Here is a 24,272-nt window from a genome sequence, read left to right as displayed (position 1 = left end):
TTGATTTATTTTTTTAATGTTTTATAATTTTCCAAGTACAAGTCTTTTACCTTCTTGGTTAAATTTATTCCTAGGTACTTTATTTTTTTTGTTGTTGCAATAGTGAAGGGGATTGTTTCCTTAATTTCTCATTCTGACAGTTTATTGTTGGTATATAAAAATGCCACTGATTTTTAAATATTAATTTTGTATCTTGCCACCCTGACAAATTCATTTATCAGGTCTAGTAGTGTTTTGACTGAGACTTTAGGGTTTTCTATGTACAGTATCATGTCATCAGCAAATAATGACAGTTTTACTTTCTCTTTTCCAATTGGATGCCTTTTATTTCTTCTTGTCTGATTGCTGTGGCTAGAACTTCCAGAACTATGTTAAATGAGAGTGGTGAAAGGAGGTACCCCTGTCTTGTTTCTGATCTTAAGGGGATTGCGTTTCATTTTTTCCCATTGAGTATGATGTGGGCTGTCTTTTTGTCATATATGGCCTTTATCATGTTGCGGTATTTCCCTGTATTCTCACTTTGCTCAGAGTTTTGATCATAAATGGGTGCTGGATTTTATCAAATGCTTCTTCTGCATCTATTAATTTAATCATGTGGTTTCCTACTGCCTCAATTTTTAAAATTTAACCTACATGTTATAAAAAAAATATGCACAATACATGGAGTAGATAGAAAGTGGTAAGACATTTCGTTGTTGTTTTGTATAAAATTACTGAAATTGACCTATTCATGAGTGCTGCTGATACTTGGAAATCAATTAATGAATTATCTTTTATAGATAATTCTGTGTTGTTGAAATTGCTCCCTAATATTTTCAGAATTCTTTTGGACTTAATTTTAGAGAATGAGTATGTCCCTTTGCATATTCTCAGCGGCATAAATTGTCATCATTTGAGGCGCTGTTTGATTTGGGGAAGGAACTCCAAATGGTTAAAGAGTCAAGATGGGTGGTAGAACAGATGACCAAATTGGGTAACATATACTTCTCAGTCTAACACTCTATTCTAGGAGAATAGTGTGAACCAAAGTGTTGTTTTAGTGAAAAAGTAATTTCTTTTATATTAAATCTCCCAAATGCTTTATTTTCCACATAACTCTTATTCTCTGTGAGATTAATTTTTTAAAAAGGTAACAAATCAATGTTTCTTTTCTGTGGTGTTGACTTGAATGTTTCCTTGGGTCCTATAGATATTAGAGTTTTTCCCCGTAAACTTTGACAGTATGTTTTTGGGTCCATTTGAAAACACCATATTCCATCACTGTTCTACTCAAATACATGTTATTTTGTCAAACCTCCCCTTGAAAGTTCAAAACAAATGTCAAATCTTCTCTACTTCTTTTTATCATTCAAAATGTGTAGCACAGGCTTTACAGAAACCTTGTTCAAATTCCCCTCAGTATGAGTCAGTGTTCTCAGAGCTAACCCTCTGCTTGAATAAATCCAGTCTCTGACATTTTCTACATTTTCATCAGTACTTTGTACTTCCCCATTAGCATCCTTATTACCTTTCATAAGCCTTCATGCCAGTCAAAAATAAAATTTCCTCATTGAGTCCCTCCACACCATAATTGCCCCTTTGGAGATGGTGTATCCTTTATGTTTGCTTAAATTCACACAAAATTTAGTGTTAATTCTTTGATTCCTACAGCTCTCATGCCCTATTCATTGCAGCCCATAGCCCAAATACAGAGTGAAAGAACTTCTGCTGATGCAAACAGAATTATTTCACAGCATGTTCCTTCCAAGCCCACTTTATGTTTTGCTATGCCATATAAGAAGGTGAGCTTCATCATTTCATAATCATGGAAAGATTACTAACTACACAGAGTACCAGCCTATTTACTTAACTATTTTAAATTCTATGTACATGACTAAGATGTACTAAATTAATCTCACAGAGAATAAGCTCTTAGTCATGTACATAGAATTTAAAATAGATAATAGACCTAATTCAACAAGTATGAATGGCACTTTGGCAAATTAAAGAGCTACTAAAGATATTTAGTATATTCTACCTCAACAAATTGATGCTTTTGTTCTTTTCATGGCTCCTTCCCAATTCACCATGATAGTCATAGTCAGACAGCCATTGTTCAAATCTTTGTATTGATAGTTCACCAGTGGCAAAGTGACTTGGGAAAGTTTAACTCTCCAAGCCTTAGTTTTCTCCTCAGTAAAACTGTATAATAATAATTACCTCTATTGCCGTTATAAGGATGAAAGGAGATAATACATGTAAGTTTTAGCACATTGTTTGGTACCTACTATTTAGATGATAGCTATTATTTATTAAATGTCAGTTATTGTGTCAGTCATTAAAGATGACAAGTAGAATATGGTGCTTGCCATCAAGTTCAAAATCAAAGCCTAATGCTGAGTTTGAACTGTCCCATCAGAAAGAAAAAATAAACCAGAAAAAAATCTAAAGGCTATTACAGTTATAAAATATATAAAACTCCTCATATGGAATATATAGAATTAGTTTTGCACCCTTAGATGGACCATAACCGAACATTCTCTCAATGAAGTGATCGTTAAGCAACCATTATTGATTTTCTCATGCAGATTATGCATTATGGAACTCTAGCTATGTTCTGGACCCCTCTAAGTTTTCCTGGGTGTTTAAATGCTTTGTTTGTTTATGTGATCACTTTCAGTTAAACTGCCTGTCTTTCTCCTTCCCACTAACTCGAGCACTGACCAAAGACCACAAATATTATGCTAGTTGAGGTGAGAAGCAGGTATAGATGTAAAAGCAATGAACTGTTCCATAGCCAGGCCAGTCAGCATTAGTCAACCTGTACCCCTGGCTCCTCTAACTCCAGGAAACCATTTTCTCTAACTCTGCATGCCAGTGATTTCACTCAGAATACAGCAGCTCAAACTGTGACATTGTATTTATCATAGCTTTTCTCTCCTCCTAAACAAGAGAATGTGAAATTTCACAAATGTAGGGAAAATTTAATTTGCAGTAAAAAGACACTTGACCCGAAGGGTGTTCAATCTTCTAGAATGGCTGAGAAGGAAATAGAGACAATAAGGGAATGCACATTTGCCCTTTACATGGTTACCTTAGCTGCATTTATGATGTTTTAGTTTTGTGATTACTGTTTAATATTGTTGGACAGTGCTGGATTGCTGTTTTTACTGTGCTAGTATAGCATGAAACTCTTTTTTACATCTTTTCCTATAGTTTCTCATGATTGAAATATCTTTGCTGGTTTTGAATGTAAAAAAACTCTACCAAGACAACCTGTTAGATACCTGAAATATAGTTAAATGGTTATTTATTTTGCCGTACACATAGCCAAATAATAATTTTGAATATTTTCTTTACCAAAATTACCTCTTGTTTGGAATCAAGCAATATGCTTTTCATCTTCTTCAACTGATTTTTCATGATCTCTGCCATTTGCTGATGTCTCTTATGTTGCTCTTTTTATTAAAAAAAAAAACTTTTTAAAAAATTAAAATTAATCTCTTCATTGAATATTTATTTAATAATTATTCCTTTATTCCTCCAAACTGACTTTTGCATAGTGATCAAAATCTTAATTAGTCAGGAAAATTCACAGGCTTTCTTAGATAATGAATTTTAAGGTGAAATAATTTTTGAATTCCTAATTACCTACCCTTAAAAGATCAACAAGAAAGAAAATGAATTCAGGAGGTAAACCCTCAGATCCTTCCATAGTAATAGGTGAAATACCAAGCACAGCACTATCTTAACATTTGTTTAAAAGTATTAATGAAAAGCATTCGCTTCCTATGTTAGACTTCTATGTTAAACCATTCTTGATTTTAAAAGACATATTCTAGATAACCAGCTCTCAAACAGAACTGTTTGCTTGGTAGAAAGGGTATCAGGTAGAACAATTCAAGGATCTGATGCTAAAAAGAAGGTGAGAAAATAGGAATGAACAAACAAGCAGGGCTTTACACCCTGTCATTTAAAGAGAGCAGACCACAGTGGGCATGCCCTCTCTCCTCCATAATTGCCTTTGAGAATTAAGAAATGATCATTAGAGTTTAATGAGAGGTACTGATAAATCTTAGAAAGCTCATCATACTATTGTCTGCATACAGAGCTCACTTTGACAATATTCCCAGATCTACTGCCTCCACGGCTATCAACACTCACAGGAATTTATCACATGATTAATTTTTAATGTTGCTTAAAGATTTCACAAACCATACTCTTGATTTTTAAATGCAGAAAATTAATAAACATTGATTATACCCACTTGAGCAATCTTACTAAGCACTTGTGGTATCAAGGAAAGTAGGTATTTCAATCCTTTTGCTTCAGAATTAAGAACCAGGCTCTGTCATTTTCCTTGTGATGTTTCATATATTACATCTCTCTCCATAGTACTTTTCAAAATGAAATGCCATATAGAACTTCACTTTATTTTTAATCTATGACTTTTTTTTTCTTCTTGAAATTTCTTAGGCTGAATTTTGTTCTTTTAAAATAGGAGTTAAAATAAACTTGCAAACCACCAGATGACTAAGAGTGTATTTAATGCAACCTTGTTCCATATTAACATTTTCACAAAGCACAGTAGGCAGACCCTTGCTGTTTTTTCATTATCTTCTCCAGCTGTAAGCCCAAAGAATGCCACTTTACCAGAGAGGTATTCTGTATGTGTTTCCTATTTTGATCACATCCTTCCAACACCACGAATCTTCATCTGACAGATTATCTTCTCCACAGGCAGGCAGCCATATCCAGACCTTGATGGGGTCGCAAAGCCTTCAGCATCGTAGCCGGGAGCAGCAGCCATATGAGGGAAATGTAAACAAAGTAACCATCCAGCAGTTCCAGTCACCATTGCCTATTCAGATCCCCTCTTCACAGGCCACCCGGGGACCTCAGCCTGGACGGTGCTTAATTCAAACTAAAGGGCAAAGGAGTATGGATGGATATCCAGAGCAGGTGAGAAGACTTTTCCCAACTGATGAACTTTCAGGAAATGTTCAGCAAAGACCAACAGATCCATGGTTTGTCTTCCCTCATTAATATAGTCTGGGACACATTAATGCTGTCGCCATGTCGAATAGAGTGGAGCACTCTTTGAAGGAATTTTATCATTATTTTCAGTGATTAAGGACAGTAACATGTAGGAATTGATGACTGGTAAAATGCCTAATTTACATAGGGAAAAACGAATGGATGGAAGAAGTTCTTCTGGTTTATCTTACACCTTCTCCCACCCATTCCCATTCCCACTCCAGTTTAGCCCTACAGCACAGCTTCTGATGTTACAAAGAACTTCAGTGCACTAGGTATGGTCACTAAGGCTTCTGAGAAATTGACAGTGTGAAAGTAAACTTTATATTTCTGTCTATTTGTGGGAAGATTTTCTTAAGGTCCTGTCATTTGGTTGTTGAATAGTACAAACATAAAGTTTGCTAGAAAGTGATGAACAACAGTTAGAAGGAAAACATGTCTGAAATATTCCGAAAGCTACTGATAAATGTCATGTAGCACAAAAGGTTGCTGCTCTTCTGACCTATCTAAAATTAGAATTTGCTTTTCCATTCTAGAAACCTATTTTTCTTTCTCAGGACCAGAAAATTGAATAAGATCTCAGGTATTGAGTAATATTATGCTTAGAAAGTAAGACATTAAGATCTTAATACTCATAAAATTAATTTATCATTTTCATCCTTCAAATAATTTGGCAAAGCTAACTTTACTACTGACTTCACTAAATCCTTAATATAGTGTACAAAGGTTTCATTTTATTATTAACTCAATGCTTGACATACTACCTACCTTCCTTTCTGAACGTATCAGACAAGATTATCTTCGTTTTCTAGTTTTTTTCCTTTCTATTTTTATGAGCCATTATTTGGATCCCAGATGCTCTAGACATCTCTTCTATTTCTTAATACCTTTCTTTACACTGAGATAATGTATTAATCATTCTCAGAATCAGAGATATTTTTAAAGATAGTTTTTTTTCTATCTTTCCTTGATCTAGGACAAGTGTTAGATTTTCAGTCAAATAAATCAGATAGGTGCCGTTGATGAGGTAATGATGTGTGGTTTTTAATTCTTCAGAGATTCTAAAAAGTTAATGAAGTTTTAAACTATACTTTTACTAAAGGCATTTAGAAGGTTAAAATTATTTATATCTCCTCCCTCACAAATATTATAACCTCAACTCAGTTCGCTGATTTAGTTATTTTTAATAGCAGCTATGTGTTTTATCCCTCTGAGAATCAATGCATGTAGAAATTCCCTGAGATCAATACCCTCTGTTTTCACCCACCTGAAATAGTAAATTTAGTATTAGCATGCCCTTACTCTGAACATTATAAATTTAAAGGTTTTTTTCACATTATCCCTCCAATAACACATAAATTGTATCGTTCGACTAAGAGAATTGCTAGGTTTTAAAGTTTACATGCTTCTTAAATTTAAAACATTAAGATTCAGAGATTGTATTTAGAGTCACTTGCAAGTGTTTTGATTCACCACTCTAAAAATATCTGGTGCTTTTCAAACTGAGAAGTAACAACATTCAATGATTACATTAAAGAAGGGATTTAAGTATGAAAACAGTTCGGGGTTTAGAAAATCCCCACACTCGGATTAATGCTTGGCTGTCACTAATTTTTAATTCTTAATCATTGAAAAAAGAGCCTAGCATTTTGCACCAGGCACCACTAATTATATAGTTGGTCCTGCTTATGCATACTCTTTCATTTAATCCTCACAATAACCTTATTTTCTTCTTATAAATGAATAATTTAAGGTACAGAGAAAAAAAGTCACTAGTGAAAGATATAATTGGTCAAGCTGTAATTTTAACCCAGGTTTATGTGACATAAAACCCAAGTTCTATATCTCAATTTTACTATTAAATTAGCAATATGATTTCAGATATTTGCCTGCTGTGGCTTCAGTGTTTTCTTGTTAAATATTATTAATTATACCTGCTTTAGTTACAGTTCAGAATTCTAGCACTGCCATATGCAAATAGAGTATTGTCTTGAACTCACATGAACACTTCTAATGCTTTGAAAAACAAAAAGTACTGAACAAATGAAAATTTTTATTAACAAAAACATACATCGGTATCCCTTAATATGACCTAACGAACTAATACATTTCTAATTATATTAATATAAATTCTGCATAGCAACAAAAAATATCTATATTTAAAACCTATGTAATTTTATTAACCAGAGTCACCAAATAAATTTAATTTTAAAATGCGCGGTAGAGCGTCAGCCTAGCGTGCGGAGGACCCGGGTTCGATTCCCGGCCAGGGCACACAGAAGAAGCGCCCATTTGCTTCTCCACCCCTCCGCCGCGCTTTCCTCTCTGTCTCTCTCTTCCCCTCCCGCAGCCAAGGCTCCATTGGAGCAAGGATGGCCCGGGCGCTGGGGATGGCTCTGTGGCCTCTGCCTCAGGCGCTGGAGTGGCTCTAGTCGCAACATGGCGACGCCCAGGATGGGCAGAGCATCGCCCCCTGGTGAGCAGAGCATCACCCCATGGTGGGCGTGCCGGGTGGATCCCGGTCGGGCGCATGCGGGAGTCTGTCTGACTGTCTCTCCCTGTTTCCAGCTTCAGAAAAATGCAAAAAAAAAAAAAATGTTTTAAAATGCTACCACAGCTTCACCAGGCGGTGGCGCAGTGGATAGAGCATCGGACTGGGATGCATAGGACCCAGGTTTGAGACCTTGAGGTTGCCACCTTGAGTGTGGGCTCATCTGGTTTGAGCAAACCTCACCAACTTGGACCCAAGGTCGCTGGCTTCAGCAAGGGGTTACTCAGTCACAATCAAGGCATATATGAGAAAGCAATCAATGAACAACTAAGGTGTTGCAATGAAAAACTGATGATTGATGCTTCTCATCTCTCTCCATTCCTGTCTGTCCCTATCTATCCCTCTCTCTGTCTCTGTAAAAAATAAATAAATAAATAAATAAATAAATAAAATACTACCACTGATGATATTGAATGAGTTAAATTGAATGCCATTTTTTACATAGCCAGAGTACTTAACTTTGTTTAGCCACTAAGAAATACATAGAAAACATTGATGCTCCTGCTCAATGATGAAACCATCTCAATTTTAAAACTACCCATTATAATAAAATAGGGAGGAATATGAAAGAATTCTAATTTAATGCACTTATTTTTTTAAGTGTGTGGGGGGAGATAGTGAGACAGACTCTTGCGTTTGCCCTGACCAGAATCCACACACAAACCCTATCTAGGGAGAATGCTTGTATCAACCGAGCTATCCTCAGCACCTGAGACTGTCACTCAAACCAATGGAGCCACTGGCTGCAAGACGGGAAGAGAGAGAGAAGGGGAAAAGAAGCAGATGGTCACTTCCCTTCTCATGTGTAACCTGTCTGGGTATCAAACCTGGGACATCAGCGTGGTGGGCCAAATCTCTATCCACTGAGTACTGGCCAGGCCTCATGCACTTGTTTTCACGTTTATTTTTTCATAGACGTTAAATATCAAGTCTGTTTTCAACTCTAGGATTAAATGAAATAGAACATAGGACTAGAAGGTTTTATGCTAAATGAAATAAATCAGACAGAGAAAGACTATATGGATTTCACTTATATGTGGAATCTAAAAAAGAAAAATGAATGAACAAACAAAACAAAACAAAAACAGAGTCATAGAAACTGAGATCAAACTGATGGTTGTTGGAGGAGGAATTAGTGAAAAGGTAAAGGGAATATAATCAATAATATTGTGTAAGTTTGCATGGTGACAGTGTGGTGATCACATTGTCAGGTATATAAATGTTGAATATTTTGTACACCTAAAATTAATATAATGTACATCAATGATACTTAATTTTTTAATTTAATATAAATAAAATATATGGAAGTTATTTTTTATTTTATTTAGACAGTTAATTTTAACAGGGTGACATTGATCAATTAGAGTACATAGATTCAAAGAAAACATCTCCAGATCATTTTGACATTTGATTATGTTGTATACCCATCGGCCAAAGCCAAATTGCCCTCTGTCACCTTTTATTTGGTTTTCTTTATGCCCCTCCCCTCCCCCTCTCACTCCTCCTTTCCCCTCCCCCTGGTAACCACTGCACTCTTATCTATATCCATGAGTCTCAATTTTGTGTCCCACCTATGTATGGAATCATACAGTTCTTAGTTTTTTCTGATTTACTTATTTCACTCAATATAATGTTATCAAGGTCCATCCATGTTGTTGTAAATGATCCTATGTCATCATTTCTTATGGCTAAGTAGGATGAAAGTTATCTTTAAACCATAAAGTATCACTGAGATTCAAAGTATTAATATCTATAGACTAGAAATCTGATTTCTAATATTAGATGTTCTTTTTAACAAATTATATACAACACAAAACTATGCACATGTCATTTGAAGTTTATCATCAGGGAATTTTACTTAGAAAATGGAATTTGATGCATAAACCAGTTTGATTGTCAATGAACATAATAGAGGGTAAGAAGCACAGTCAGAAAGTGAAGGCCTGACGCCCATTCTGCATGAAAAACTCTTAGTCATCATGTTTATGGTGTCAGTGCTTCCCTTCTATTCTCAGTCCAAATGAAGAAATGTAAAGATTCTGTTCACTTTAGCCTTCCTTTCACAATACATCAGTACTTTACATCAGTTGTTCTAAACCTCAGCTGTACATTAGAATCCGCTCAGGAGATTTAAAACACACCTATGCCTTGACTTCATCACTAAAGAAATGGATTTCATTAGTCTGGAGGTGACCTTCATAATGGGAATTTTTTAAAACTCTCCAGATGATTTTATTATATAGCCAAGGCAAGACTCAGGATTTAAGATATTCTATAGCTCAACAATTTACCAACTGAATAGTATATTGTCATTATTACTATTTAAAGTACTCATAACTAGTCTATAACTTGTTGAATATTAAAAAAATTAGCATTGCCTTGGCTAGATAGCTCGGTTGATTTGAGCATCACCCTCATACACAAAGGTTATGGGTCCAATCTTCAGTCAGGGTACATTCAGGAACAGATCAATATTTCTGTCTTTCTCTCTCTTTCTTCTCTCTCTCTAAAATCAATAAATAAAGTTTTTTTAAAAAAAATGAAACTAACATTAACTTGGTTTTTCCCATTTGCAAATGCATAATTCAAAGCAAAGTATATTTGACACTAATGCAGAAATAGAAAGGAATAACATCAGTGTGATGTTTCATATGTCTCATAACTTTTTCATGTATTAACTAACTTCATCTAATCAATAATGCTGTGATACGGGTCACAGTTCCTGTTTTATTGACTAGAAAACTAAGATTCAAAGAAGTTAACTGTCTTGCCTATGGTCCCAACAATCTAGAAACCGAGCTGTAATTAGAACCCAGTTTCGTGAGTCTACAATATAACATGCTGCAGCCTGAAACACTATAGCCAAACATAAAGGTCAAGAGTAAACCCACATAAGGAGAGTAAAACAATGGAAAAATACACCCACCAATCCATGTCTGCCCTAGACAAAAGTTCATACCCACTAATTGTCCTATCATATCAGGATGGCAAGAGCTCCAGAGTTGTCTCCTGCCAGCTCTGTGAATATACATTCAAACTAAAGTTTGTGCATGAAAGAGAATTTATAAGATTACATTAGGATTACATTAGATCTATCTCTGTACATTATACAAAGTGATTTCCATATTCAAGGGGGGGAAAAATAAAGCTCTAAAACCTTCCCAGAAGGGAATGCTATAGTCTGCCCTGGGAGAAATAATGTTAATACTTAATAATATGAGGGAAATGGGGGTCAGAGGGAGTAAAAGAGGGTAAAGGAGGAATAAATGATGATAGAAGGAGACGACTTAGGATAGTGAACACACAATATAATATACCGATGATGTATTATAGAATTGTGTAGAATGGATCTTGGATAGGAAAACAATAGTAATACATACTGTTAGGAAAGAGAATAGTCACTAGAACATGACCTAGGAAGCCAGTTCATCACAGCATTACCAAGTATCTTTCTGTAATGTAACTCCCAGTCCTGATTACACCTCCCAACACATACACATGTGTGCACACACACACGTTGTTTATATGCACACACGTGCACACATTAGTGCAACCATTGCCTTTGTTCTTCCTACTAGGATTTAGAGCAGTGCAAGACCATGTAAGATCACTACTTTCCAGAGATAATAGATGATGATCTCACAGGGCCTCACTGCTCTATCAAAATCCATTTTGTCATGGGCCTAAAGTAAATCCAGTATTTTGTTAGAGCAAGATGAACACAAACCAGAAGTATCAAGTGAAGTCAAATGATGAGAACAGACTCTGAAAGAAGCATACCGCTGACTGCCAGTCTGTTGCTTATAACATGAGCCAGAAACTTCCCTCATTGTTTTCAATATCTTAATAGAAAACGGAAATGTGGAATCTCATTAAATAAGCTATTTATTAGCCTCCTGGATCTGACCTATTTCTAGAACACTGCATTTCCTCTTTGCTAATTCTCTAGTTTCAGACTGTTTCCTAGCTGTGAGGTATTCTCTCCATTTATGTTTCATGGCCCCCTTGGGCTTTACTGGGCAGATGGAACTCCTTATATGTAAGATGAATACTTTCTCTGACATGTTTTATGGGACACAACAGTCACAACACAACCTATTAGCCGTGCCATAGTATGCCCAAGGGTAGTCTAGCTTCAGATAAGAATTTATGGTTATTTGTCACATTTATAAAACCCTGTGTCACCTTTATTGTTTCTAATACTAAAACATACTGAGAGGCTGCACAGAGTTAGATTATGGTAGCAGAGGAGCAGAGTTTGGGGGATGAGGCAGAGGAGGAAGAGGATGTAGAGGAGAAAGCAGTGAGGGCTAGGATGGGAGCCTGCACAAGGGATGGTGGAAAAGCAGTCGGTTCCAGTGGAGTTGTCAGGAATTATCAGTTCAGACTTTCTCATAAAATGTGAAAATAAACACAAGACTGAGGGAATTGACACTGAGAGGCCCACTCTGCAAGTGGACAGCTGTGTCATTGCTGGAGAGTATGAAGACACTCTTGGGACTTGTGTTATATTTGAAGAAAGTGCTGAACACATGGCTGCGGGAGCCAACAAGAAAGCAGTGCTGGAACATCAAGGCCGTACAATGAAGAAGCTTAGCACAACAAGAACTCTTCGGCCAGCAGAGAAGAAGGAGAAGAAAACAGGTTTCTTCACCTAGTTCTCTGTAAATAGGTGATTTAAAATTGCCTTTGACAGGGACACATTGCTACCAGGACATTTTTTGTACTTGGTAGTAATAACAATATGTAATAGGTTAAATATATTATTGAGGGTGCACCATGAAAAGAACCAAACATAGCTTTAAAATTCAGTTGAACTCATATGTATCAGAGGGCACTGGGGACATCTAAGAGATCTCTATCTGCTTTGCATTGGAAATAATTGTTAGGAGTTTGTCTAGAAGTGTCATGATTTTCAACCCCTAGGGAAATTAGCAGTCTCCTTTATTATTATTATTATTAGTATTATTATTGAAATTCTTTGTAAATTAAAAAGATATGATGATAGCAGCTTTGGATTCTCAAGGTGTAACCTCAAAGCATCTCCTGGAAATTTTTGACAGCTACAACAACCTTCCCCCAAAAAACTTACAGCTGGACAATGCTGGCTTTATATGTGAAGGAGGGACTGTAGGACCACAGTTGTTATTCCCAAGTTTAGTACATAATTAGCATTCATTTAGCCTTCTGTAGTAGCCATTGGCCCAGACTAAACATTAAACCACCACTTCTTGCACCCATAGCAGATACATATTTTTAGAGATGAACGAATAATCACATGACAGTTTAAAAGCTTATTGCTCAAAGACATATCTGAAACTCTTGTAAATGTCAGTCTAGTCTGGTGATGAATATTTGACTTGATAAATTTATTGTATTTGAAGATACATTAATCATGTAGAAGTTAATTATATTAATTATATATAATTAATAACAAATCTTTGTTCTTATCATGTATATCCCCAAATTACCCCCTTTTTTAGGCACTCTGAAAATAATAAGAATAAAGAGGTACCTGAAGTTCTAGAATGAACTTGAAAAGGCAATACATATCAGATAAGCTTAACTAGCATTCACATACTTTTATTAAAGTAAATTATAGAATTTTTCTCTCTTGTAGTCTTTAATAATATGATAAATCTCTGTGAGCATTTAAGTATTTTGTTTAATCAAATAAATTTGTAACCAATTTAAATATATACATATATATAGAGAGAAGCAGTTCTTCATATACTTGATATATATGAAATTTATTTCCCTTAATATTTAGTGTCTTCCAGACTGGCAGTAATATTTAGACAGAGTTACTGCCTTGCAAGAGAAGGACTAGAAAGTATTCTCAACAATTTACTTTGTAAATAAAATCTGTTGTGTATGTATGTTTCCTTTCAGGTTTTCTAGTGACCTGGGGGAACCCAGAGTGTGTATACCTTTAATATATTAATAGTATAATATCAAATTTTTACATTTGAAAGAAAAAACCTAAATCTTAAATAATTTAATTAGAAATGCACAGACACATGGGAAAACACAAAGGTAAAACATTTACATCATATAAGTTCCTTTCTTCCCATTTTCTAATTAACCATTAAAAACCAGAAAAGTACTGCAGGGTTCACTGGTGTATTGAATAAAGCCAAAACATTCCTTGGAGCTACTTCAAGTTATTATATGTTCATATCCACAGATTGTGAGCCTTTTAAATACAAAACTATTATACATTGTACTTTCTATCACCCTATGATAACCAGTTTTAACAAATGGAACTCGATTTAAAACAAAGTTGTAATTAAACATATCTTTTAAAATAAAAATATAGGAGAGTACTTACCACAATTGCAGTTTCCCATATTTTGGGAACTTTCATTACTGACTCTACCATAAAAATTACATTAGCGCATAGTTTTTGTCTTTTTGCTGCAAGTGAACTATATGATGTTTAAATATTCTATTCACTATTATGAAATATGACAGTGAATTAAAAATAGTTCCATTAAATGGCCAAGCCTAATTGATTCAGTTCCCAAAGACTCACAATATATGCTGATTAAGTCAGGAGTAGATCTCAAATTTACCTTGAACTAAGTGTGAATTAAAAATATAGAGAGCATTTTTGCATTTATATTTGCCCATAAGCAAATTAATAGGCTAAGTAAGATTACTGGGGAAAACGGTCAGCTACTTCAAAAGGCAAATATTGGCCCTGGCCGGTTGGCTCAGCGGTAGAGCGTCGGCCTGGCGTGCAGGGGACCCGGGTTCGATTCCCAGCCAGGGCACATAGGAGAAGCGCCCATTTGCTTCTCCACCCCCCCCCCCCCCCCTCCTTCCCCTCCTTCCTCTCTGTCTCTCTCTTCCCCTCCTGCAACCAAGGCTCCATTGGAGCAAAGATGGCCCGGGCGCTGGGGATGGCTCCTTGGCCTCTGCCCCAGGCGCTAGAGTGGCTCTGGTCGCAGTAGAGCGACACCCCGGAGGGGCAGAGCATCGCCCCCTGGTGGGCAGAGCGTTGCCCCTGGTGGGCGTGCCGGGTGGATCCCGGTGGGGCGCATGCGGGAGTCTGTCTGGCTGTCTCTCCCCGTTTCCAGCTTCAGAAAAATACAAAAAAAAAAAAAAAAAAAGGCAAATATTCCCCCCAATCATCTTTAAGAATCTTTCCAATATATATTTATATAAATACAAACTATATGCTAATATATTTCTTTAGATATTTTTCTTAAGTCTATACTAATCTTTGGCCTGCTAATCTCTGGTAACACCTGGTTCAACTAGTTCCAGTACCTGTTCTGTACTTAAAAGTTATAAATGAATTTTCTTTATTTACATAACCATAATCTGTACTACCTCCGAGTTGTAAGCGTGGGGTCACCTCCATCTCACTAGACACAGAAAAGTAGCATTTTCACCACAGCCCACACACACATCCCCAGACCATGGTGAGCAACAATTCTTAAGTTTGTTATAGTTTTTCAAAGCCATTTCTGGAACTGATTTCCCTTCTATAGAATTCTTGATCTATCGTCTTTGTATCACCTCTTATAATAGTTATCATCTTTACTGAAGCCTTACCTCAAGGTGGGCCTGCTCCCGATGCCCTTCTTTTCCCATAGTGCTACAAAACACAAGGATCTTGTGTTTAATGGATTTTTATTGATGATTTGGGGTTTGGGACACAATAAAGCACAGAATGCTAAACTATTAGCCCTTCAGTCCTAAATATTTTTTGACTATTTCCTGTCACAAATCATTTCTCCATATTCTTCACCTCTTTTTTTTTTTATCAGTGTTCTCTTTCTTCCAAGACTTTTAATTGCTTCTCTAGAAAATGATGCTAAATTCTAAATGCTTTTCACCGAGCATTTCAGTTGTCCTTTATTTTATCGTTACTCAACCTATGGCCAAAATTTCTCCCCTTTAACTAAAAGGCTTACTATTTCTAAAGAATGGAATTATCTATCAAGGAGATGAATTGTACTACTCACCTAGGAAAGAGAAGCAACTTCTTTAAATAACCACATTTTTCCTCACTTCACATTTGCAAATTTTCTTTTACTTATTTATACTGTCCTTTCAAATTAGTCAGAATATATGTGCTTTTAAAGTTAATAATTTAATAATTTAAATTATTCACAATCTTTTTGTTAAAAGGCTTTTAATTTGTAAAAACTGCTAATCAAAATTTAGTCCGGTACACAATAATGAATGAATACTAATGTCTGCTTGCCAGGTAATTTTAAGTTAGTTTCAATCATAACTTGATGCCAATAGAAACATGAAATATTTTGTCAGAGTTTATACTGTGTTTTGTGTACTGAGGTAACATAGACGAACCCCAAGAACTTAAGTGAAATGTGAATGAATTTTTTTCTACTGGGATGCAGTTATTTGAAGATATTTAGCTTTGATATGTATTTCATGGCCTGACCTGTGGTGGCGCAGTGGATAAAGCGTCAACCTGGAAACGCTGAGGTTGCCAGTTCAAAACCCTGGGCTTGCCTGGTCAAGGCATATAGGGGAGTTGATGCTTCCTGCTCCTCCCCAACCCCCCCCTCTCTGCTCTCTATAATGAATAAATAAAATCTAAAAATAAAAATAAAAAAAAGAGTAAATGATATGTATTTCATTACCTTTTTATATCTTTTTTACATAGTTTTGTGTGAGAATAGAAAAAAATCCTGGCCTTGGATTTAGTATCAGTGGTGGAATTAGCGGACAAGGAAATCCATTTAAACCTTCTGACAAGGTAAGAAATGAATGTCTTATTGACAATTTTAATAAGAAAAATGGTCTTTTACTGCAGAAAAAAAAGATTGAAAAAAATTAATCATTTTTATTGTACTTTAATAAGCTAGCTATGAAGCCAATTAGAAACTTTTTCAGCACTGGGAAAAAGAACTCACTGCAGTACTTGGCAAATTCTAAGAATAAGAAAAAATAAATTTAAGCATTCTCTGAGAGGAAATTGGTTTGACCTTTTGTTTTGATCACAATTGTATATATTTGTAAAGAAAGCTTTTCAGGCAATTTGTAATAAGTTGTTTCCAAACATTTAGTTGTAGACCACTTATTTGGGAAATTGTTTGCTCATTGGAACAAAATGATTAAATTATGATTCAATGCCAGGGCCAGCTGACTGACATCTCTTTAATTCATCACATTTGTGAAGTATTTCACTGATAGAACTGTAGAACTGTAAACCACAGAAAATAAGTATTCTGTGGGAAAATCAGAGTTGGTCACAGCAGAGGAGTCAGGTCCTTTTCTCATACTTACCCCTTTTTGTCAACCCATCGGTAAAGTTTTGCCACCACCCCAAGCTCCAACCTCAACATTGCTTGAATGTCCAACACACTGCTCATGCTCATGTCTGGCTTGTGGACCACCTGATTTTTTTTTTTTTTTTTTTTTTGTATTTTTCCAAAGTTAGAAGCGGGGAGGCAGTCAGACAAACTCCCACATGCACCCGACTGGGATCAACTGGGCTGGGCATACCCACCAGGGGATGATGCTCTGCCCATCTGGGGCATTGCTCCATTGCAGCCAGAGCCATTCTAGAGCCTGAGATGGAGGCAATGGAGCCATTCTCAGTGCCCAGGCCAACTTTGCTCCAATGGAGCCTTGGCTGCAGGAGGGGAAGAGAGAGACAGAGAGAAAGGAGAGAGGGAAAGGTGGAGAAGCAGATGGGTGCTTCTCCTCTGTGCCTTGACCAGGAATTGAACCAGGGACTTCCACATGCTGGGCCTATGCTCTACCGCTGAGCCAACCTGCTAGGGCAGACCACCTGATTTTTTTAATATTAAAAATAATGTACCCTGAGCCACATAACCTGCCCTGCTACCATCATTGTTTAACACTCTCAGCTTTGGCCTGACCTGTGATGGCACAGTGGATCGATCTGGAACACTGAGGTCGCTGGTTTGAAACCCTGGGCTTGCCTGGTCAAGGCACATATGGGAGTTGATACTTCCTTCTCCTCTCCCTCCTCCTTTCCTCTCTCTTTCTAAAAATGAATAAAATCTAAAATAATAATAATAATACCCTCAGCTTTGAATCAATTAGTAATTATAATTTGATGATAATTGAAACTCTGCTTTTGACCTAATCAAATTTAGTTGCCTTAAGTCAGTGGTCCCCAACCTTTTTTGGGCCACGGACTGGTTTAATGTCAGAAAATATTTTCATGGACCGGCCTTTAGGGTGGGACGAATAAATGTATCATATGACTGAGATAAGCATCAAGAGTGAGTCTTAGACGGATGTAACAGAGGGAATCTGGTCATTTTTTAAAAATAAAACATTGTTCAGACTTAAATATAAATAAAACGGAAATAATGTAAGTTATTCTTTCTCTGCAGACCAGTACCAAATGGCCCATGGACCGGTACCGGTCAGCATCCGGGGGTTGGGGACCACTGCCTTAAGTGACATCAGAAAACTTTAGGATGATGAAAAAAGACAGAAATTAAATATGAGCACAGCCTCCACAGGCTCTACTTATAAATCACAACCTGGTGCAAATCCATTCTAATCATCAGTAAAAAAAATAACCTACACATCAATTTCTGTTTATAACATGCTTCTGAAAAATACCTTTAGTGCCTCTACTCTGGAGATTTCTGTAGCCTGAAACAGAGCCCTTCATCCCTTATTTTTCTCTACTTCTTCCCAATCTTGTGTCCTGCCATTCTTTATGCCCTTCTTGCTTTCCTTTCAGGAGAAAAATAAGGGAGAATGAGGTTGGGTCACAAGGAAGAATTATTCACCCTCTACACCAGGGGTCCCAAAACTTTTTACACAGGGGGCCAGTTCACTGTCCCTCAGACCATTGGAGGGTTGGACTATAAAAAAAACTATGAACAAATCTCTATGCACAGTGTACATATCTTACTTTAAAGTAAAAAAAACAAAATGGGAACAAATACAATATTTAAAATAAAGAACAAGTAAATTTAAATCAACAAACTGACCAGTACTTCAATGGGAACTATGCATCTCTCACTGACCACCAATGAAAGAGGTTCCCCTTCCGGAAGTGCAGCGGGGGCTGGATAAATGGCCTCAGGGGGCTGCATGCAGCCCGTGGGCCGTAGTTTGGGGAGCCTTGCTCTAAGGACTAGAAAAAAATCCTCACTGACCATAGATGGGAGCTCCTTTGGTCAATAAGATGGAGCAGCTTTTTATATATCAGGAATGTGTATAAGGCTTCCCTACATATAATATTTAGGAGAATGCCAATTAGAAATGTCTGTGCATAGCATCTTTATTTTGAAATGATGTTGAGAATAACCATCAACTTGGTATATTTAAATTATTCATGATTTAGTAAGACCAAGTGTTTACTGAATTTTAACAAATTATTAATATATCTTAAGAGAAAAGGTATGGAAGTTCAAAATTATTAGAGACGTATGAGAGTATTTTTGAAAACCTCAAATTATTATATCTTATACTTCTTTACTTTTTTTTCTTTGATTTATATCTCCTTCATAAGTTTTTTCAATGAAAGTTAATAATCTTATTATGCTTAAAATAGTTGCAATTCAAAAGATGTTTTTCTTTCCTTTCTCACCAGCACAGACCTCTTTTTACTATATTATTGGAAGTCATAGGGAAATAAATATTTTTTAATTAATTTTAATGGGGTGACATCAATAAATCAGGGTACATATATTCAAAGAAAACATGTCCAGGTTATTTTGTCATTCAATTCTGTTGCATACCCATCACCCAAAGTCAGATTGTCCTCCATCACCTTCTATCTAGTTTTCTTTGTGCCCCTCCCCTTCTCCCTCCCCCTCTCTTTCTTTTCCTCCCCCCCGCCCTCCATAACCACCACTCTCTTCTCCATGTCTCTTAGTCTCGTTTTTATGGATGGAATCCTGCAGTTCTTGTTTTTTTCTGATTTATTTATTTCACTCCATATACTGTTATCAAGATCCCACCATTTTGTTGTAAGTGATCCAAATTCATCATTTCTTATGGCTGAATAGTATATCATGGTGTATATGTGCCACATCTTCTTTATCCAGTCTTCTATTTTTTTTACACTGATTAAAGCCTTTAAGCAAACTCTTGGCCAATACAGCAAGAATCCATAAAAGAGTAGTGTCCTTAACATGTTCACCAAGTCCAAGTTGGCCCCAACACCATGCCAAATCCCTGAAAAATGCAATCCAACCCCAGTTCAGTCTGTTAAGAGCTGTCACAAGGAGCAGGAGTCCAGGAAAAGACCACCTCCAGGAAAAGTCCGCATGGCACTGGAATTGTTGTCACAATTCTATACTTTGCAGCTCACATCCAAGTCCCAGTGACCGCTGCTTCTAGCTAGTAATGATTCAGGTAGACTGGAAAAGCCATCTGCAGCATGTGTGGAGATGGGGCTTCTGTTCTCCTCTGCCTGGAGAGATGAGACCAGGTTACTTTTCCCTGGAGCTCTGCAATTGTGGCATGGTAAAGAGAACCTTGGGGTACACTAAGCTGGGTGGCAAAGGTAGATTCATAATAGAAGTTGGCAAAAGGGGGAAAGAGAGCTCTAAATTAGGAGTAGGTCCCAGCCTGAAATATGAGTGGGGCATTGAGGTAGGAGGAATAAAGGAAACACTATATATTAAACAAAGCAGCAAAAAATAGGACTATCAACACCCACAACAGAGATCTTCAAGGGAAGAATGAAAAACCTGACTATTCAGGCAAGGCAAAGTTAAGTGGCCCTTGTGCAAATAAGATCAGTTTACCTGCTTCTTGGAAGAAATACCCTAGGCTCATCCACAGTGTCATAGATGGGGCCGACGGCCCTGGGCCCTTTCAGCCTTCAGTGGCAAACCCCAGCATTCTGGGCAAGGTTAGGTCATAGGTGGCTGGAGCAGGGCTGGAAGAGATTGAACCCTCCCTTAGAGGAGCGAGGGGGAAGCCTACCTTCCAGTGTCCCTGTTTCCTCACAGCAGAGGCATGTAAGTCTGGCAGGTTTTAGCTCAATGACCTTCCTTTCCACTATTGAAGCAGGACCCAGATGGCATCCTATGAGACCCCTTTGGGGCATTGGAGCCTTTAAGGGCATATCCTAAAAGCTTGTAGTTCCCCTAATCTCTATTGGGCTTTTTCTGCCTCTTGGTATCTTAAAAGCCATGCTCAGAAGATCTCGTTGAGGGGTTTGAGGATCCCCATCCGCCTATATAAATCTTTTCCATATATCTGGAGCTATTTGGAAAAAGACAAAACAGTGTTATTAGCTGGATCAAATAAAGAAGGTAGTAGTTTGCAGGAGAGAAAGATTTGTTCATCAGCATTCAAAAGAAATTTAAAATTTTTAAGTAAAAAGCATGATATGGTAGACTCATAGGAGTTCCAGGATATGACTACCCCCTTTAAAATTTTTTTTTAATTGACCTTCAAATATTTGCTGGGCACACTTTAATAATACCTTGACTTTAAAGATTGTAAGAAATACACATAATTCGAAAGGTTTGACAAAATACAGTAAATGCTTTTGCTCCATATGCAGGAGCATTGTCAGTTTAACCAGTTTAGGAAATAGAACAATGCATACAGACAATGAGCTATAATATGCTTAGCAGCCTCTCCTGTTCTGACAGAGGTTACTATAAATCCAGAATATGTATCCACTGTAATGTGGACATAGGTCTGTTTGCCAAATGAGGGTATATGAGTAACACCCATTTGCCAAAGTTGTCCTGGTAGGGGTCCTTGAGGGTTAACTTCAAATGAAGGGGCAGATTGTAGTATAGGACCCCGTGGATAGGATTTCCCAATCTGCTATGCTGCTTCCCAAGAGAGTTGAAACTGTTTACACAGGGCTGCAGCATTCTGGTGATGAATAGTATGAGGCTGAGTTGCTCAATCTGTCATGGTTACTCCAAATAATTTTCTTTTGGGTAGCATGATCAACAAGGGCATTCCTAGGCCCTGGCCAGTTGGCTCAGTGGTAGAGCATTTGCCTGGCGTGCAGGGGTTCTGGGTTCGATTCCCAGCCAAAGCACACAGAGAAGCACCCATCTGCTTCTCCACCCCTCCCCTTCTCCTTCCTCTGTGTCTCTCTCTTCCCCTCCTGCAGCCAACGCTCCATTGGAGCAAAGATGGCCTGGGTGCTGAGGATGGCTCTGTGGCCTCTGCCTCAGGCACTAGAATGGCTCTGGTTGCAACAGAGCAACACCCCAGATGGGCAGAGCATCCCCCCCTGGTAGGCGTGCCTGGTGGATCCCCATTGGGCACATGTGGGAGTCTGTCTGACTGCCTCCCCCTTTCGAACTTCAGAAAAATACACACACACACACACACACACACACACACACACACACAAAGAAAGAACATTCCCTTTCTTTAAATTTAAATATTTTTAAATTAAGAATGAACAGAGCCCTGACCAGTGGCTCAGTAGATAGAATGTCGACCTACCCCAGCGTATGGATGTCCCCGGTTCGATTACTGGTCAGGGTACACAGGAGAAGCAACCATCTGCTTCTCACCTCTTCCTCTTCTCTTCCTCTTCCCCTCATGCAGCTCGATTGGTTTGAGCATGGTTCCACACATTGAGGATAGCTCTGTTGGAGCGCTACAGCCTCAGGTGCTAAAAATAGCTCAGTACTCAAACATCAGCCCAAGATGGGGTTGCTGATTGGATCCCAGTCAAAAGCATACAGAAGTGTGACTTGATATCTCCCCTCCTCTCACCTAAAACAAACAAACAAATAAACACATTGTTAAATTGTTAAAATGTCTAAATTCTATTACTTTTCTGCTGTTATTTTGAACTTAAGGGGGGAATAGATATGAAGTTTTCAAATATTTTTCTGTAATTCTTCTACTATGATGAATATGCACACTTTATACCTATTACTTTAATTTCTCATTTGTAACATTTTGATGACTCTAATGACACTGAACTATTTCTATAATTTTATATTTTGCTCTTTTGGTTAAATTCAACCAATATATAGCTTGAATTGTATAATGTATCCACAGTTAGATTTCCCTTCAAAAGCACTTTTCTTTGCCTGATTACACTCTAAAATACTTCACAATCTGAAAAGTGAATCTCCATTATTGGAAATTTGATTGGAATAATTAAAAGTTCCAACTTTACACAAGACTCTTAAAACTGTTCTTAATTTGTTGACCATTTTTGGTGCCATGCCAAACATATGGTAGATACTTAGTTAAAAGTGTTTAGAAGCTCTAATACACCTGAAACCTATGTAATTTTATTAACCAATGTCACCCCAATAAATTCAATAAAAAAGAAAAAAAAGGAAAAGTGTTCAGCGGATCTAAAGACATTGACTCTGACAATTTACATATAAATTTAATCCATTCACAGGGAAAGGGATTAATCTCTTGAAAATTTGATTACATTTTTTCACCCAGTGCCTCATTCTTGTAATGGTTACATAAAATTTAGAGTAGAACCCAGTGCCTACATCAACCCAAAAATACTAAGCAGTAAGAAAATGAACTTTATAAGTGGCTCTCTCCAGTGTTGAAAAACATTGTTTTTTAATGAGTTGGCTAATTTACAGCTGAGGGTGAGAGAAGCAAATTAAACAGATATTTAAATTCAACAAATACTACCAGAGTTGGAAGTGGATACTTTGTAAAAAGTCCTAGTCATGCAAAAGCCTAAATTTAATATGATACACACTCCCTTTCAATAAACAAGTCATGGATTAGAGATATCCTTAGAAGCACACTATATTATTTTATTTACTATTTATGAATGTTTTGACGTTTTGTAATGCTGCTCAAAATTCTAAGTATCTCTTATATCTGAATGTTTTAGAGGCATTGAGGTCTTTCTGTACTAACATAGCCAATAGACTTGTCCCATTCTCTTTATTATGATTGAGGGGAACCACTGTTTCAGCCAAATACCAAGTATCGTTGTGAGATAGCATTCAAACTGATTAGATGGTATACAACCAAATAAGGAAAGCATGAATTTCTCATCAGAACGGCTGAAGGTGTGGGACTGTGGCAAAAATGAGCTGTGTTGTTCAGTTTGGCAGAAGTCCCAATTTATATTTTGTGGTAGTGTGATTCTTGCAGAAAGCCCTTTAGTACAGCCCAAAAGTTGACACTTTAGGGAGAACTCAGCATTAAGCCAATATGGGCATTGTTCTGTGCCAGACTTTGAGAGCTAAGGACAGCATCTGATCTTGCAAACTTAATTAAAGACCCCAAAGTAGTCTTAAGCAATTATTGTCTCCTCAGGTTAAATGAATGAAGCACAATTAGTCCTGTGATTCATATCACTGGCAGAACAGTGGTTGAGCAACCCAATTCACTCATCATGGAGTTCATTATTTTGGGTTCATTGCCAGGTGAAAACTGCTCTAACATACTTGGAAAGAGAAAACTATAGAAAACTGGATGAAACTGGCCCTACCTAATGCTTGTCTCTGCCCTCCCACTGAAGTGGATGGAAGCCATGGTCAGGCTTATTATCATAGAGAAACATTGCTGTCAAGATGGCAAGGTGCTAAAGAGAAGTGAAAGGTTTTAATCCAACAAACATGATGCTAACAATAAGTAATAAAAATAATAGCCTTTGTCTGACCTGTGGATGTGCAGTAGATAAATGTTGACCTGGAATGCTGAGGTCACTGGTTCAAAACCCTGGGCTTCCCTGGTCAAGGCACATATGGGAGCTGATGCTTCCTGCTCCACCCGCTTCTTTCCCTCTATCCTCCCCCCTCTC

At 37.2% G+C, this 24,272-nt stretch overlaps 1 protein-coding gene across 2 annotated transcripts in view; it reads left to right on the top strand.

Moving 5' to 3' along the window:
- LRRC7 (leucine rich repeat containing 7) overlaps nt 1-24,272 on the top strand; it is a 598,371-nt gene that overhangs the window by 541,834 nt on the left and 32,265 nt on the right. For both annotated transcript variants that reach the window (XM_066268909.1, XM_066268907.1), the window contains 2 exons: nt 4,720-4,941; nt 16,212-16,304. In XM_066268909.1, the coding sequence (XP_066125006.1) occupies nt 4,720-4,941; nt 16,212-16,304 (315 nt within the window). The remainder of the gene's footprint in view (nt 1-4,719; nt 4,942-16,211; nt 16,305-24,272) is intronic.

The sequence above is a fragment of the Saccopteryx bilineata genome, chromosome 3 (genome assembly GCF_036850765.1).
Source record: "Saccopteryx bilineata isolate mSacBil1 chromosome 3, mSacBil1_pri_phased_curated, whole genome shotgun sequence".
NCBI lineage: Eukaryota > Metazoa > Chordata > Mammalia > Chiroptera > Emballonuridae > Saccopteryx > Saccopteryx bilineata.
The sequence above is the reverse complement of the archived record's forward strand: the minus strand, read 5'-3'. Positions and strand labels throughout refer to the sequence as shown.